Genomic DNA, 17175 nt, shown 5'->3' on the forward strand with positions numbered 1-17175 from the left:
CACAAAAGAATAGAGGAAACATAGAAATTTTGGAGAAACCACATTTTCACTATGACTATACTAGAAACAGCATATCACCGTGTCTCTTAATATACGGCCCTTAAGGGGGAATAAATGGTGATAGAAGGAGCCTTGACTTTGGGTGGTGAACACACAATAGAATATACAGATGATGTACATAGAACTGTACACCTGAAACCTATGTAATTATATTAACCAATGTCACCCAATACATTCAATGAGATAAATAAATATAAAAATAAAAATATATCTTGACCTGCCACTATCAATTTTGGTTACTTTTACTATTATGCTATTTAATTATGTAAAAAAATAGATCTAGCTTTAAACTTATTACACTCAAACCTCTTACATAATTATAAACCACAAAGCTACAAAATAAATACAAAGAAAACTACAAAAATAACATTAAACTTAAGAACATTAATTTGATATGATGGATGATGCTGTTGTCCTACACATAAATTACCTCTTGCAACATGCATACGGTACTGACTGCTGTGGCACAGGGTCTTTTGAGTTTGACAGGCCTGTCCCAACTCGTACTTCATGGTGGCTGGTTCTCCCATTACTCTCCTACATTCAAATAAGCTGTGAAGCTTCCCTCCACACAGAGCTCTGGGACATCAGTTAGCCTTCCCTTGGGATGGAGGCGTAATTTACATAGTAAGTCTCTCTGTGTTCTTTTCTCATTAGATATGGACAATTAATGCAACACACTTTGGTGCCTGCCCTAACATAAATGCAAATACAAACGTGGAAAATAAAGCTGCAGATCAATATTCCTTCTAGTCTTCTAGGTAATCCAGGATATACTTTTATTTTTTAAGATAATTGAAATAAAAGCCTGTAATCAAAAATATTCATCTTGAGAGCTCAAAGGTCCACAAAAATATACCTGAGGACTTTAGTTTGGGAAATGTTGCCATAGTATTTTCAACTTCTCTGACTAAGAATTCACTTTACTTGTCTTTTTCATGAAGTGCACAAAGAGACTGACTCTCTCTCTCTCTCTCTCTCTCTCTCTCTCTCTCCCTCCTGACAGCTTCCACTTGTTTGATCTGTTGTAGGGAAACTACGCATGTTCATCTCCAGAAGGGTTATCAACTAAATTAAAGTGCCACTTTTGTATGTTTGGCTATGACAGGAATATGCAAAATGTTCAAGTTCTACTTCCTAACTCTTTAAATAAAATCTATAAAATTTTTTTTACAAATAGAAAGTACAGTGATCAACTTAAAAGGATAAATTACTTTTTAAAAGATTATAACTTTTTTCTAATCTGAGGCTATATGCATACATAACTTCATACTAGAAAATAATTATTTTTGGCACTTAAGTTACTACTGAGAGTAAATACAATTTTGATCACAAAAGCCCAATTAATACAAATTCTGGAGAACAATTTCACAGCAATGAGCCTTTAATTTATATATACTTAAAAGTCCTACATAGCTCAAGAGTTAAAAGTAAGTTACAGTGAACATGAGAAAATACAAATGAATTAGAAATATCATATGATGTGCGTAGTTTCAGCACAAAAATGTCCTTTTATGTAATTAACATATAAAATAGAAATCGCACTTGGATAAAACACTACTATTGTTCTTTTGTTTTCACAATCCTAAAAGCAACTAATATGCATTACACCTTAACGTACCTAAAAACTGCTGATGATGTTGACTTTGGGCAATTACAGTTTGCTCAACAGATGTGCCTGTCTGTTGACCACTTCCTGTGAAACCATCTGCAACCCCATCCACTTTCTGCATAGGCTTGTACCTAAAAATATTAGATGGGGAAAAACACAAATAAACCAAATTATTCCTTGCTTTTTTTGTACTACACAAAACTCCCTAGGCATTCGATTTTATTCTCTCTCCTTTAATGTCCCATGATAGTTGTAAGATTTTTTTCCTTGATAGTATCACAGAGCTAATATGAAGAAATTTTCTCAACTGTGAAAAGAAAAAGGGGGAGAGGCTAGGAAGAAGACCCATTTTTGAATATTCAGAAATTTACCTAAGAATGAAAGAGGAAGTATTTCCTTACACACCAACAGCAAAAATGTTCATGATTATAGTTTTAATGCATGGTTTAAACATAAAACACTTTAAATACATTGGAATTTTAATCTGAATTAAGAGCTAGGAGCTAGGGCCTGAGAAATGCTGACGAATGGCTTTCAATTAACTAATATCCCTAAAATATGAGTCAGCCTACAAACTCTATCTGCCATGTTGTTTTCATTCCTCCTAAAACCTCCCATGCATCTCGACACACTCACTCCCTTGACTCCTCTCCACGCCTGCAAACAGAAAGTCCCTAAGCATCAGCTTGCAGCGAAATACATGCAAGAATCCATCTATAAAATTAAAGTCCAAATTAAAAAATAATCAAAGTCACCTATAGTTACGTATTTATCTTTAGGTCCTAGTCATCCCAACTCATGGACTTTCCATACTCTTTCCATAAATAAAGAGAAAATATATTTAGCAGCATGGACAATAAGGAAAGCCTGCTTGGGAGAGAAATATCATATACAAAAACAAACAAACATACAAACAAACAAAAAACTGGGCAACCCTCCTAGGATAAACAACTACCAAGTAAGAAATAAGCAGTAACTATAATTTTTCCTCTTTCTCAGATTTTTCTTTTTTTAAGATTTATTTTCTTCATTTTATAAATTTAGAAAACTATGAAAAAATTAAAATCAACAATAAGCTTATGTCCTAGAGATATCATCATTCACTTTATGATGTTTATTCTTCCATTCTTCTTTACCCTATTTCTAATTACATTTATAAATAAAACCACCCTAATATTCTCACCACCCAGACACTTGCCTCTTACATTAATATCATGGTAACCAGATCATTAATATGAACTACTGTGAATAACAATGTCCCTAATACATGAACAGGATATACTTAAAAATACCTGCATTCTGATAACAGGTCTAATAGAATGAATGGACCTGGTGAAACACTGTACAAACTAATGCTCTGGTTGCCTTAAGGAATGATTCAATCTTAAATGTTATTAATTACAACTTAGGTAAATGAAACTTCAAAGAAAAATTGCCAAGTCACTTATAATGACATTTATATTTATTTCTTATATGCCAGTATCTCATGAAAAACTATGAAAAGCACAAAAAAAGTCAGAAGATAAACAGGGTGAAAAAAGGATACAGCACATATCACTCTTCTTATCATTTTAGTGATGACCCCCCATCACAAGATGGTGGTTGCTACTTTCTAAGGACATACAAGAACTCAAATGTTTTCTTTTCCTTAATGGAAAAACCATCTGAAAGTACCTTTCAACTGGGTCATACCAAGAGATGGCAGAAGGGTTAGTGTTGTGATGTTCTAGAAGTACTCTTCATGAGAAATGGAATTTTTATCATTTTTTTCCTTAAAAAATTATCTTACCAAGGCAAAAATATTTTGTAAGGCAAGTACTTTGAGTTCTTGTGTGGGGGAATTACTAACCATTCTGCCACAGAAAATTTGAATAATGTTATACTTATTTAGGAAAGTTTCTTCTCCTCATTGATCCATTCTATGTCTCATTTGAATTTAGCCTCCCTTTTTCAGCTATGAAATTTTATATCACTAATAAAACAAGCTAAAATTGTTTAACCATGTTTCTTCATTTAAGTTAATGAAGTTTGGCATTCATAGAGTTAATAAACAAAAGTGGTAAAAGGAATTTGAATTATTTACCCTGGAGAAGAGAAAATGGAATTCAATTATATTAATTTTTAATATAGGATTAGAGAGTAATTATGAGACTTCACCAAGCTATGCTTTACAAAATTTCCTTTGCCCTTCATGGCATCTAGTATACTATGGATGCTTAATGGGCACAGCAAATATCAAGGACAAGTGGAATTTCACCTAAAAGCAAATGATCGTCTTCTCTCAGACTGTACGTTTTCAGAGGATGGATGCTATGTCACAACCTACTGTACACAGTGCTTAGCAAGCCTGTAGCCTGCAAGCAAAATCATCTGCTTCCTTAGAAAGATTTAGACAGTGGACATTCTTAAGGGAAAGAGATATTCTATTTAACAAGCACTCAAAATCATAATACATTATAATTAATGTATGATTTAATAATAATGATATTGAGTGGGGAGCACTGATTACAGGTACACTGTATTATCACACAGGTGACAGAAAATGCATCAATGTTAGTTTGTAGGAAAAAAAGAAAATTAGTTGGTAAACTCTGGAGGAACGGTGCAGGTCAGTACTTAAACACAAATATTATATAAAAGAAGTAATAAAAATACAACTGAGAACTGAATGTTTTTATTCTAACCACAAAGTTAAGGGTAGAAAGGTAAACAGTGGATTAAATGGATTATTAGGCAAAGATGAACTCTGTGCATCCATTCTTGGTTGCTGTGTCAACAGGACCTTTATAAGCCAGAACTTTATGTTGTACTTCCTCAGAGAAAGGTGTGGGGGCAAGTTTGGGAGGGGTCTGTGCCATTAAGAATTACATCATTGAGGGCAGGAATACAAGAACAGTACTAATGAAAGCTAATATAAGAGAGTTTCCAGGTAGTGCTGACCTTTGCTTTTTCCTGCTATGTTTTAAATAATAAATCACATGGTAGCACAGTGTATTGTCCGGCACTGCACTGGTACTTAAAAGGAATCCCCTGAAATCATACACATTGGACTAAGGAAAACTAGATGTTCATTTTCCTGATGCTCTAGGAAAAACATCCTATCCCTGCCATCACCTCAGAGTGTTAGGTCTTCCTGGAAAAGAATGTAGTTTAACAGGAAGTCAAGAATAGGAATGTTACAAATAGGCTCAACAAATATCTGTGATAACTGACTCTGCTTGGAAGAAAGTTACACATATTATACTGTATTAGGTTTGAAAACTAATTGCATGTTAGTATCTGGGTAGCTTTCAAAAAATTTCAAATGCTAGACTCACCCTAGATATACTTAACAAAATCTTTGAGAATGGGGCTTAGAAATTGATTATTTAACAAGTGCTAAGATGTTACTTCAGGAGCCTGCACAACACTTGTCCACAGGAGCCTCTTGGACTGATATAAATTCCTTCAGCCCACTGTTGTAGAAGGACATACCTAACATTAAACACAAGTCATTTTTAATAAAATGTCACCAATTTTCTTTTTCTCAATGAATTACATTTGGAATGTAAGTAAATATTTCAGAATGTATAATAGATGAATTAATGAATGCTCAGAGTAACGTATTTTATCATACTATTAATTGATCTTAACATATATCAAACCAGTGTAACAAACATTTATTGAGCATTTACTCTAGGCAAAGCAGTTAGGGACATGGACTTGAAAAGGCTGTGCAGGAATAAAATTTTTCCAGCATGGGTTTTAATATTCTACTGACTTACATGGTAATCTTACATTCTCTTAACTCTAGTTGAATTGCAACTGGCATCTCAGATTTTCAGATTTCCTGCCTCTCTACCTTCTTCATAAAATAATGACTATTTAACTACTACATTATAAAAACCAGAGGTACTTCCAACTGAAAAAATTCTTTGTTGAATCCTTTAAAAGAAGGGAACTCCTTAATAATTCTTTAAACAACTCAACTCGCTCCCCTTTCCCCCATTTACTTTACAAATGCGTTGTTTTTAAATTGGGCTTTCTTACAGCAGATCCTTAGTGCTCCTGAGCTGTGTATGCTCTGAGAAAGACCTGAGCTGCATCTAATGAAGAAATAGCTCTTGGTTTCAAAATTAGTAAGAGGCACGCGACAATTTTAACAGCTTGCAACTCCATGGGCAATCAGAACTAAAGTTGTTGACAATTAAGAAATCAAAGAAACTCTAATGCTTCAATAGCTGAGTGGATGCATGAAACCTGCCACTGCTGCAGGAAGCTTGGAAAATTACTAGGGATCTTCCCCCAAAGGTTAGCCACGGCTGATACTTAGAACTTGGCCAGCTGTAACTCTACTGTAAAATAGCATCTAATTCTGTCAATCTCACACATAAGGACCCTGAAGGAGTCCGATGGAAGCCAAAGAATGGTATACATTTACCATCGCATTCAACTAACAGTACCAGGTGGAAGAATTTCCAACAAACTAAATGAGACATTTGGAGAAGTTCCTTGGCAGTAAGTAAAAAATGCACATGCAAAATCTTAATTGTACAGCCAAAGAGTCATTACTTTGTATGTAACTCTAGAAAGTATACAATCATTTAATGTGCAGAACAAATCTCTACGTTGAGCTCATTATCAGGAAAAAAGGCTAAAATTTTCTTGGAATCTTGAGATTCTCTTTGGAAAAATTGGACCAGAAAATCTTTCTATGACTTAAGGTCTCAAGTGAACCAAATGATATAAACATGAACAGATCAGAGAAACAGAGTACCATTTTTTCAGAATAGTAACTGACTCCTTGACATCACACTGAATGTCTATTTCTAAATGACTTCTAACATCAACCCTGCTGGTTAATGACAGTTATTCCATCTCCCCAATTCTTATTGGTAGCCCTTAGAGTGTTTGTCTCTTCATTAGTTCTACATCTATAATTGGGCAAGGAAAGGAGAAAAAAATTAAATTCAAATGGGTGGTTATATTAACTGTAGCTATAGTAGAAAATTTAGGAGAGGTAGGAAAAAGATAAGGTTGAAGCTATGGGCTAAATCAAAGCTGTAGATCATTCATTCATTTAACACTGGCGATGTGCTCAGTGCTCTTCTAGGTGCTGAGTGTGCAATGTTGAAAGAGGCAGACGGGATTCCCTCCTCACGTGAATTGCTTCACTGACTATTCTTAGCATGGGTAATTTACGGTCAGCTGCATAGAAATGATATATAGTCTTGTTACAGATACACATGGTACTTTACTGATAGTTCTTTTATCTACAGCTGACCCTTTCTGTTAAACTGATTCTAAGGGGATCCCCCCCCACTCCTCCCTTTATTTGGAGAATAACCACCTGATTCCACTTGATGCCAAAACAGCAACAAAAACAAAAAAAGGTATCTGAGGCTCTATCTAGGAAAAAATAAACTAGTAAAGTTCTTGCATGTAGCAAAATTAAATGGGGATCAATTCCCCTATCAGTGAATGACACTATACTTGCCAAAAGAGATCATGTGTATTAAGTGCTTATTGGAGAACATTTTAAATGTTCAATAAATGCTCATTGGAAGGGTAAGTGATAACTGTTAGTATTACCAAAGTTTACATTAATTACCATAGTTAATAATTACTGAATTGTGATTCCCCTATCTTCAATGGAAACTCTCAGGGACTGTTGCAGTGGCACAGAGAACATTAAACACCTAAGAGCCAAGATTTCTTATTTGCCTCCAAAAGCCAAATGCACAGGCACTGATCATTTTGCCACTGAAGACTCCTGCCACCCTCAGCTGCCTCAGAGCAACTTACCAACACTAGGTGCTTAGCTCTGAAGTGACTCCAGGGACTTCACGGTCCAGGAAAGGAATGCTAAACTATTAACATCAATCAAAGTTGAAAACCATGGGCCTAGAGGTATAAAGAAATGGAAGCCATGCTTGCCCAATTGCCAGGCTTCACTCTTACCCAAAACAGCCTTATTCCTAAAGAAATATTTTTCTCTAGTGCACAAGTATTATAATGATAATACTTAATAATTGTTACAATAATTATTATTAAAAATAATAATTATTAATGATAATGACAATTATTATTACTTATCTAACACTTGCATGTTTCCACTTTTAAGAAAACTTTACATACTTTTTTCCACTTGAACTTCAAAATAATCTCTGAGGTAGTTTATTATTAATTTCCATTTGGCAGATGAAGAAATTGAGGTTCAATAAATTCAGTCACACACTCTGCAGAAGTGCCAAAGCAACCTGTATTCAAATCCATGCTTCCCAATTTTAAATAGAGTTCCTTCACTTGTTTATGAAACCTGTATTAAGAAAGGCCTTCTAATAACAAAGGTTCTAGTCCTCCCTCTCTCCTCAGGATCATGCATGTTTTCACAGCTGTATACAGCCAAAGCAAAGGTAGCCTTGTTGTACCATCTTTTGAATTGGCCTCTATTTCCCTCCCCTCAGTGCCACAGAGGTTCCATTTTTCACAGAATCCAATTCCTGTGAAGAGGCCATTTAAAGAGGCAGGAATTGGCACGCTTTCTCACTTATTTAGGACATACTAAAGTGTGACTTTTTACTTTATTTCGTACACAAAAATTTTATTACTCTGTTCATTTCTGTTTGGGTTATCTTACCTCTTTCAAGGTGGAATTCTTATAAGAATAAAGACTAGAGGACTGGGGTTTATTCCTGGTTGTTCTATGATCCTGGATAACTATCTACCATACACTATACACTATACACTCCAGTTTTCTCATCAAGAGGATGAGTTGGATTAGGTGATCTCTTCCTTCCAGCTCTAACATTCTATGATTCTGTGATATCTCTTTTCAACGTGATGGGCATGTTCGGTACACAACTGCTGGTTGTTAAGTATTTGTTGAAGGAATGATAACTACAATTTAATTTTGAGAATGGCTGGGATTGAACATAGCCCAGCACACTGTCAAAAGCACTTGGCTCCATTCCACCACTTTTGCTACTGGGATTTGGAAGAACACCTAACATGTATGTGTGAACAGCTTCTCTGTGCTTCTTATAAATATTAAAAATAAACTGCAGCAAACATTTTAAGTTAGTTTGTAGATCTGAAAATTACTGATTTCCATTTTGCTCTATAATAACCAAATTTATTTATTCTCTAAATTATGGTTAACAAATTAGTTCATGAGTGAGCTTTCTTGACACCTGAAGATTACCACATATAAGTGCATACGTTATCCTCATATGAGATACTTTCAACAGAAGACAGTAAAAAATCAACTATTACACATTCTTCTGCTTCCTTAACCAGAGCACTTCACCTCTTCTCGATGACCTATAATTCTATCAATTAGCAAACAGTTATCAAACTGTGTTAGACTCGATTCTAGTCACTAGAGTGATACTCAAAGGGCCTCGGGGAGCGCCAACATCTATTTCCCCCTCTGTTGAATGTGCACAGACTGCTGTGTTGAGTAACCCAAAGCAAATAAAAGACCTTTGTCTACTTATATTTCCTCTTGCCAGCTGTTACATCTAATGATTTCCTGTGAATCAAGTGTGCTCTAATCTGCATCTGTATTTTAGGTAAATGGCTTGAGGATGGCTTCATCTTTTCAATTAAGCTAAACTACAGGCTTTAAGACATCTGTTTTTCAATCAGAAGCTGTTTCCATTTTTTCCAGACTCATGGCTGTGTTCCATATGGTGGTGTTGCTGCAAATCTGATTCGTAGGTAAGTGACAATTTCCTTTAATACCCTATCAAATCTTCAAGTGGGATACCACCTATAAAGGAGATCTAACAACTATAAAGCTATACAAAACAATAATCATTATTACCTCTACAAGTACTATGATTCCAAACAACCAGAAAATGTACAAATTGAGATTTAAAAGTTGTTTATTTGATGAAATAATCATTGCATATACTTGATGTTGTTACTATAAGAATATGTGAAACGTGAATTTATACTACGGAAGATGTGCCTATATAGATGAATCTAATAAACCTCAAGGCATTTAAACAATTTGAATATTCTAAAATATTAAATACTTGTACCACTTATAAAATGTTTTAAACCTTCCACGTGTCACTTGTATTTTAACAGGAGAATACCAATCTCTTATGTGAATTTTAATATATCCAATGGAATCATTTGAGTTTTGGAATTATCTTGTAAGCCATAACTCAAATGACATAGCTCTTTTTCCATCGTTTTCAACAACTATTCTTGTCTTACACTGAGAGTTAGGAGAGAAACTCTTCCTCTCCTATCCAAGTGTTTCTGCACAGTGGGTAATTTTGGATTCATGTCAGGCCTGTTCATGTCTCCAGCTGATAGAGTCCTTCAGAGACACCAGAAACCTCTCTGTCCTCCTAATGCCAGTGAGGGTCCCTGAGGTTGGTAACACTAACACCACAACCAGGGAGCAAGACACTGTTCCCACAGCAACTGTCTATAATCCAAAACTTTGTAATTAAAAAGAAATAAGAGAAAATTTCAGTACTTCTTTGGTTCTCTAACATTCTTATTTCATGAGAAAGCAAACACTAACTAAAGTTGGAACAATTAATATTACTGAGAATTTTACAACACTTCTTAAATACCTCTATACTATATCTAATTCTAGAAGCATTTACCAATACACTGAGATTGCAGGGTTTTCATGGCTTGTTAACCTTCATAGCTCTGGGATCTTTTAATTAGGAGACCTTTGTTAAGTCCTAGAGTTTGCTTACCTAACCCAGGTTTTTTAAATAAAGAATGTCTCTTGAAGGCTTCCATTTCCATGAAAATGTCCTAGGTAGGACTCTTCGCAGTTATATCACAGGAAGAAGTAGGCTTCAGCTGTCTTAGGCAAAATCCACCAAGTTTTTTCACATTTGAGTATGTATTATTTTTTAATCAAATTTCTTTTCTTGCTCTCATCACCTCCACTGTGTAGTGCTGTAACATGTGTGTGCCGAGACCTCAGGAAGTAAAAGCTATAAATGTTGCCCTAACTGGTGAAAAAACAATCATAACCCGAAGACAATAACAGTTTATTACAACTCACAAACTTTATCTTCAAACATATTAGGGACTGTTCTATGATGTACTATATTTTTAGAGCCCTTCTTACTATCTTCCACAAACTATATCTCAAAAAATAGGGATCAACGATTTAAAAAATAAGGTTGTGAATCTCTGAATTAAAAATCTAAAACACTTGAGATACCTTTATACAGTTATCCAATCTTGTTCTGACTCTTCAGTTGGGGACACTTACTAGAAATTATGACTGTGTTAAAACCATTTAACATGTGTCTTTACCTCTCATCTCTTCCCATTAAATATGTCTTGCCCCAAATCAAAAAGTCATCTCTCTAAAAAAAAAAAATCAGAAAGTTTCATTGTTTTGCTTCAAAGCCTTGCACAGCTTCAAAGCTATGCTCTGCACAAAAACCTTCATATATAACTAAATCCCATAATCTATGATCCAAACTACTTTTTAAATCGCATCTGCCACTAAATTACTCAATCTTCTCTATTCTTCTATTGCAATGCCAACCTCAACAAATCAGAGCATTTACCAAAGACATCTTAAACTTTTTACCCCTCTATACTTTTGTTTACATTATTGCCTCTGCCTGAATGTTCCTCTCTTTCTGATCTCTCAAGCCCCTACTCAAATAGCAATTTCTCTATGAAATTTCCCAATTCTCCCAGAATTTTATAAAAATTCCTCTCTATTCCAATAGTTCCTTGACCAAAGCTTTATTTCAGTACTTCTCACATTATTGCAGTACTTAAAACAAACAAAAAACAACAACAAGCCATGTACCTCCTGTTCTAATTCCTTAACTATATAACAGCTATATAACAGCTCGTCTATATAACAGCATCATGGGTTTGTGTAAATCACTTGATTTCTCTGGGACTTAACTCAAAAACAGCACTATTAGTACTCTGTCACAAGGCTATGGGGCCAGACTAGGCTTAGGTATTTTTAAGTTCCACGATCCAAGATTCCTTCCTTCCGACCATCCATCCTTTCATGAATGCCTGAGATCGCTTACAGCTCTAACATCTACCATTCACATCTATGAAGGCTAGATTATAAGAAAATGTAAGAAATCCCCAACATTCTGCAAGAATATATACTGTGTCAAAAAGAATGACTTGAGGGATGTGCGAATCAGCAGTTAAAAAGCTTTAAGTACTGGAACACATTTCTCCAGCTGGTGTTAGCTTGGGTGTACTCTTTATGCTTTGTATTTAGTTTCCCTGTCTGAATAGCTTGGGATGTCACATTTAACTTAAAAGGGACTAAACAGGCTGCCTGATAAGTAAGTTTAAAAGAACTGTAAAACAGACAGGATGAATACAATTCTAAATTACATTTGAGAACCGTCTGTAGTGAAAACATGACAACAACTTAGGTATCTGTTCTATTTGTTCAGAAAAACAAGGAGACCAAACATTTAAAGAAATACATAGCTTTGACATGTCAGCGATCACTCCAGAGTCTACCTTTGTTTCTGCTGCATGGGCTGTTGCCTCATAGCCATATACTGCATGTCTTCTTGCAGACGATTAAGAGGGGAATCTGGCTTGACACGAATCCCATAGTAATGGTACTTGGAGTTTCCTCTTCATAAAAGAACAACAAACATTAGAGACAAAAAATCAGTCGAACCAATATTAATCATACAGGATGTCCACACAACTTCACATTTGGGAAAATATATAAAAGCTGCATATGTTTTATATTTGTGATGTGTTCTGCATACATACATATTTTGACGGTGGCTACATTTGAGGAATCAAAGTAAGATTCTGAATCTATCAGCTCAAGGCCCTAAAAAAAAACTTTCCTCATAAACTTTCTCTTAAATATTGTCAAGCAGTCCATTTATTCCATTTAAGTTACATTTTACTTTCAAATTTATGTTCTGAATTTAATTTGGAAGGAGTAATAGTGAGAAAAAAATTCTGGCCAACAAAAATTCATTAACAGGATAAAGGGTTGCACACTAAAGAAGAATTTATAATAAAGAGGTTATACAGAACCAACAGAAAAAAAAATCTTAATTCTACCTTTCTTAGGTAAGTTCTACATTTTTCAAGTTCTATTACTGCAGGGATGATGAAGATAACTTCACTGATGCAAGATGTTGTGATGAAGTCTATTATATTTAATATTTTGAAACCTAAAAAGAAGCATGCATTTACTCATTTTGAAACATTTTATTCATCTCTGTTTTTATGGATTCATATTACTTTTGCAGGCTGAATAAGATGCATCACAACAGACATGAGGAAATTTCTCTGTGAAAATGGCAAATTTTCACCTGTAATGAAAATATCAGAATTTTCCCTTGTTCAGGAGAAATACCGTGTTTGTTATTAGAAATGACAAAGCTTAGTTCTGAATGAAATTTGAAATTCTTGCAAAAATAGTTTTTCACAAGCCTATATACAGCAAGATATTAGGACTCTTCAGTTTTTTCTTTCATTTACAAAAAGAAATGCAAGGGAAGTACAGACTAACCATATAAAAATAGAACACAATATAATATACCATTGATGAATTACAGAATTGTATATCTGAAATCTATATGATTTTATTAACCAATGTCACCCCAATAAATTCAATAAAAAATAAAATAGGAAAATAAATATATAAAATTTCTGGGATAATTTCAATATGAAATATATATGACAATGATATTACTGAATTACAGTTAATTTTCTTAGGTTCAAAATGAGGATGATAAAAAAATAGAACACAATTTTATTTCCAAGATTAAAGAACATATATTAGATGAGTCCTATAAATTTGAAAAGTCATTAAATTTTTGTTATATATATAATATTGTAGTTTTAAACAAATGTAGGGCATCTGAATACCTACATAGTTTCAGCAAAATAAACCAGTATGAAAACCTAATCCTGCTAAAGAAAGGCCTTCCACTTGCAGAGATTGGATCTTGTTTCCAAAATCTACTACAGAAGAGAACAAAAAACAAAGCGGAAAAATTCTACAAACCCAATCAGTAGTGTTCTCTTGTACAAAGTGAGGAAGGATAGGGAGTCGTGATGGGGTAGGACGCAGAAGACATTAACCAGAGAACACAGCCAATGACAGGACCACAGAGTAAAGTGATGTCTCTCTCTTGAGACCACAAAACAAATGAAGTGTCTACTTTCTTTTCAGTTTCTTACAAATCAACATTTGTTTGGGTGGGGGCAGGGGAAGTGGTTCTTTCTATTCCATGGATGATGGGGGAGGTCAGCATGGCCCATGGTCTTGGCTTAAACTTAATTTGGAAATGCAATCTACAAAAGGTAGTTTTTCATTTGTCTTTGCTTACAAACATGGTGATTTTATTTACTTTATACTTAATTCCGAAACTTGAGAAAAGGACTGGTTTTGGTTTGAATGAATTCACCAGTTAGTTTTATTAATGGATAAATACAAGTTCTGCGTACAGTTTGCTTTAAAAAAAAAGTATCTGAGTTAAATTGTCTCATGATTTATACTGATTCACTTTCTGTTCCCTGTGTTAAAGGTAGAAAGTGGATGCTAATCCAGTTTCCATGGTAGAAAGACTCAGCACTTTGACCCCTACCATTGTCAGTTTTTCTACATGAGAGTTCTGCTATCCTCATAACACACCATTTGTTTAAACTTCCTCCAAAGGCTTTCTTTTCTCCTTATTCTTCTCGGCTGTGCTTTCCATCCTAATTACAAATACTATATAACAATTTTAAAAGGAACAGAAGATATATTGTTACATAGTGGGAGGTGGGGGGGAGAACACCAGAAAATAAATGCTGTAGTATTGCAATATGTACTTACAGAGTATGGATTCTACTCATTCACAAACCCAAACAACCCTAATTTTGTCACTTTCTATTTTAAAGATGTGTTTCAAGGTTTGAATGGAGCCTCAAAATAGGATCCATTGAAATCCCTTCCAGTAACAAAAGAAGCACAACAATACAGCTATTAGAATGTTGAATAAAGCCCCGAGTTTCAAAATATAGGCACAGTATGCATAACTACTGAGCCATCAGCTAGGAGATAGTAGGTTAGGTCCCAAACAGTGATTTTTGTGGTTCTGGGGGAAAAATAGTTAAGAAACAAAAAGCTTATTTTTCCCCCAAGGGACTGAAAGTCAGGTAGAAGAAAATACACTTATGAGAAAAATAAATCTCCAGCAATCTGAAAGCTGTATAATCACTTGAAATGCAGCAGAAAGAAATAATTCACTCTCTGAATATACACAGACCTTATAAATTTCATAAAATCGAGACACTCACTCCTCTTTTCAGTATAAATTTTTGAGGTCAATTACTTAGAATAAAATGAAGCTATGACTTGTAACTAATTAAAGGTAGATCATCTAATGTTACAGGGCACCATCTTTATTTTTATACTACTTAATATGGATTTCTGTAAGATTTAGGAAATAAAAGCTACTGAAAATGTGTGTTAAGATAATTTGTAAAAATTATAGGAAAGTAAAACTGAAGCTCCACAGTTCTAAGTGTTATTTTTACCATATGTTATTAAAAAGGAAACAGAGAAACTAAGAGTCTTCTTTATTGGCTTCTATGCAATAAAACTATATTTTTTCTTCCATAGATGTATGGTTTCACATTCAAGAATTTAAAAAGGCTAAAAAGAGTAAATAGGGCCATCTCATTATTGAGGGCTTCAAACAGTCGTATTTTTCAAGTCCACCCAATGATTCTTAATTGGTCTGCAGAAATGAAATGGAAAAATATCCCTCAGCTTTAATCTCTTACTCCATTCAAATACAAGAGTTATTTATAAATATTCCAATATAATTTTTCAGGAGTTACACAGTTTTCCACTTACTATGTTACTTTACTCATCATCTTTAGTATGGGTATTTTCAGAAAGAGACGACAGTGATATATATTAATTTTTAAAGCATCATATGTAAATCTTGGATTAACAGGTTTGTCTGCGACTTCCTATGTGATTTAAGAATCCGTTCTCAAAGCTTTGCAGTTGATGTTTAAGATACTGCATCAGTCTGATTTGGTAGTATTTATTGAGAACCGAGCTTTCCTTTTCCTGCAGGGGGAGGAGGGTTGTAAACTGAGATAATTCTGTATTTCTTCTTTATATGTTACCTTTAATCAAGTACTTTTGGTCAAACAATATACTGAACTGCTACAGTTTGAAAAAGATTAATTTAAATTTATTTTTCAATACTAACCTAGTTCCCAATCTCCTGGTTCGTAGCCCCATAAAAATTGACCTTATTAATTTTCCAAAAGAAGCAGCATTGACTGGGTCCAGTTTGTGTTCCTGACAGTGTCGTAGGTAGTGGTTGTAGAGAGTGCTTCTGGGAAGGCTCACTCCTTCTGCTGTCTCGTAATTGTCCAACAGCCACTGGAGCTAGTATAAATAAGAGAGAGTAAACACAGAGAAACCATGCAATTTACAGGAACGAAAAATACAATATCTGCAAGTGCAGTACACAGAAATGCTTAGATCTCTGTCAAGCCTTGCAAGAGGGTAAGCTGTTGCAATGCAGAGGCCAGTGTACCCAGACTTTAAACTCTCAGAATGTAAATGGTTGTGCATCCCTTATGATCTCAGACCACCTCCATTCCTGCAAACATTTAAACATGTGTAGAGACAAATTAATTTCCCCCGTATTGGTTGCTATTTTGGAGACAAACACCTCTTCAGGGAATTCAAATAATCCCATTAACTGGTCGTAAAAAGAACTGATAATTGTTACAGAACAAAATGTTACCAAACCTAGCAGCATGATTCGTAATATGTCTTTAGTGTTGGCTCCTTATAACACACGAACAGCAGGCTTCCTTGTATGAGTTTTTATATTAAGGTTCCATTCATTTTTATAAAATTCTAATTAATTTACATAAAATAATATAATAATAGTATTAACTACTGGGAGAAAATTCTGCAAGCAGAAAGAAAAAAGGAGTCATCTCTTTCCCAGAAGGAAAGAAACTCACCACATTTCAGTTAAAAAAATACATATAATGAAAGGGAATCATTTATTACAATCATTTGAATTTTTCTACCTTAAAACTATGTTTTTTCCATAACTTTGGAAGACACACTACAATTGCAGTTGGTAAAGCAATATTTTCTCAGTCTATAGTTCACATTTTAAAGTTTTATGTTGTCCTGTATTTTTAAAAAATAGCCTTTAAAGTATAAGTAGCCTTTAAAGAATAAGCAAGAGATCTTTAGAAAATCTAACATAGGTATACATTATTGAGTTTTAATAGTAGCAAAACCAAATTATTAATTTGTTCATTTATTTATTTACAAAAGAACTAAAACAGATTTAAATGACTTTCTTAAGGCTGCCTATGATCCCAGTGCTTGAGTCTGGTTTCCAACACACATTGCCTAATTACTCACGTACCAGTTGTTATTTCTACAAAAGCAGCAAATTTTTCACATTACTTGACTCAACAAAATTTCCATGCCATTTATAAGTGGTATGATAAAGAACTGATATTTTACATGC

General features: G+C 34.3%; 1 protein-coding gene across 13 annotated transcripts in view; it reads right to left on the minus strand.

The window, feature by feature from the left end:
- Window positions 1–17175, minus strand: part of RFX3 (regulatory factor X3) — a 274106-nt gene that overhangs the window by 50218 nt on the left and 206713 nt on the right. For all 13 annotated transcript variants that reach the window (XM_024555052.4, XM_045191054.2, XM_045191047.2 and 10 more), the window contains 3 exons: window positions 15880–16061; window positions 12155–12274; window positions 1682–1803 (listed from right to left, as the gene is read on the minus strand). In XM_024555052.4, the coding sequence (XP_024410820.1) occupies window positions 1682–1803; window positions 12155–12274; window positions 15880–16061 (424 nt within the window). The remainder of the gene's footprint in view (window positions 1–1681; window positions 1804–12154; window positions 12275–15879; window positions 16062–17175) is intronic.

Source organism: Desmodus rotundus, chromosome 1 (assembly GCF_022682495.2).
Source record: "Desmodus rotundus isolate HL8 chromosome 1, HLdesRot8A.1, whole genome shotgun sequence".
In the NCBI taxonomy this organism is placed as follows: domain Eukaryota; kingdom Metazoa; phylum Chordata; class Mammalia; order Chiroptera; family Phyllostomidae; genus Desmodus; species Desmodus rotundus.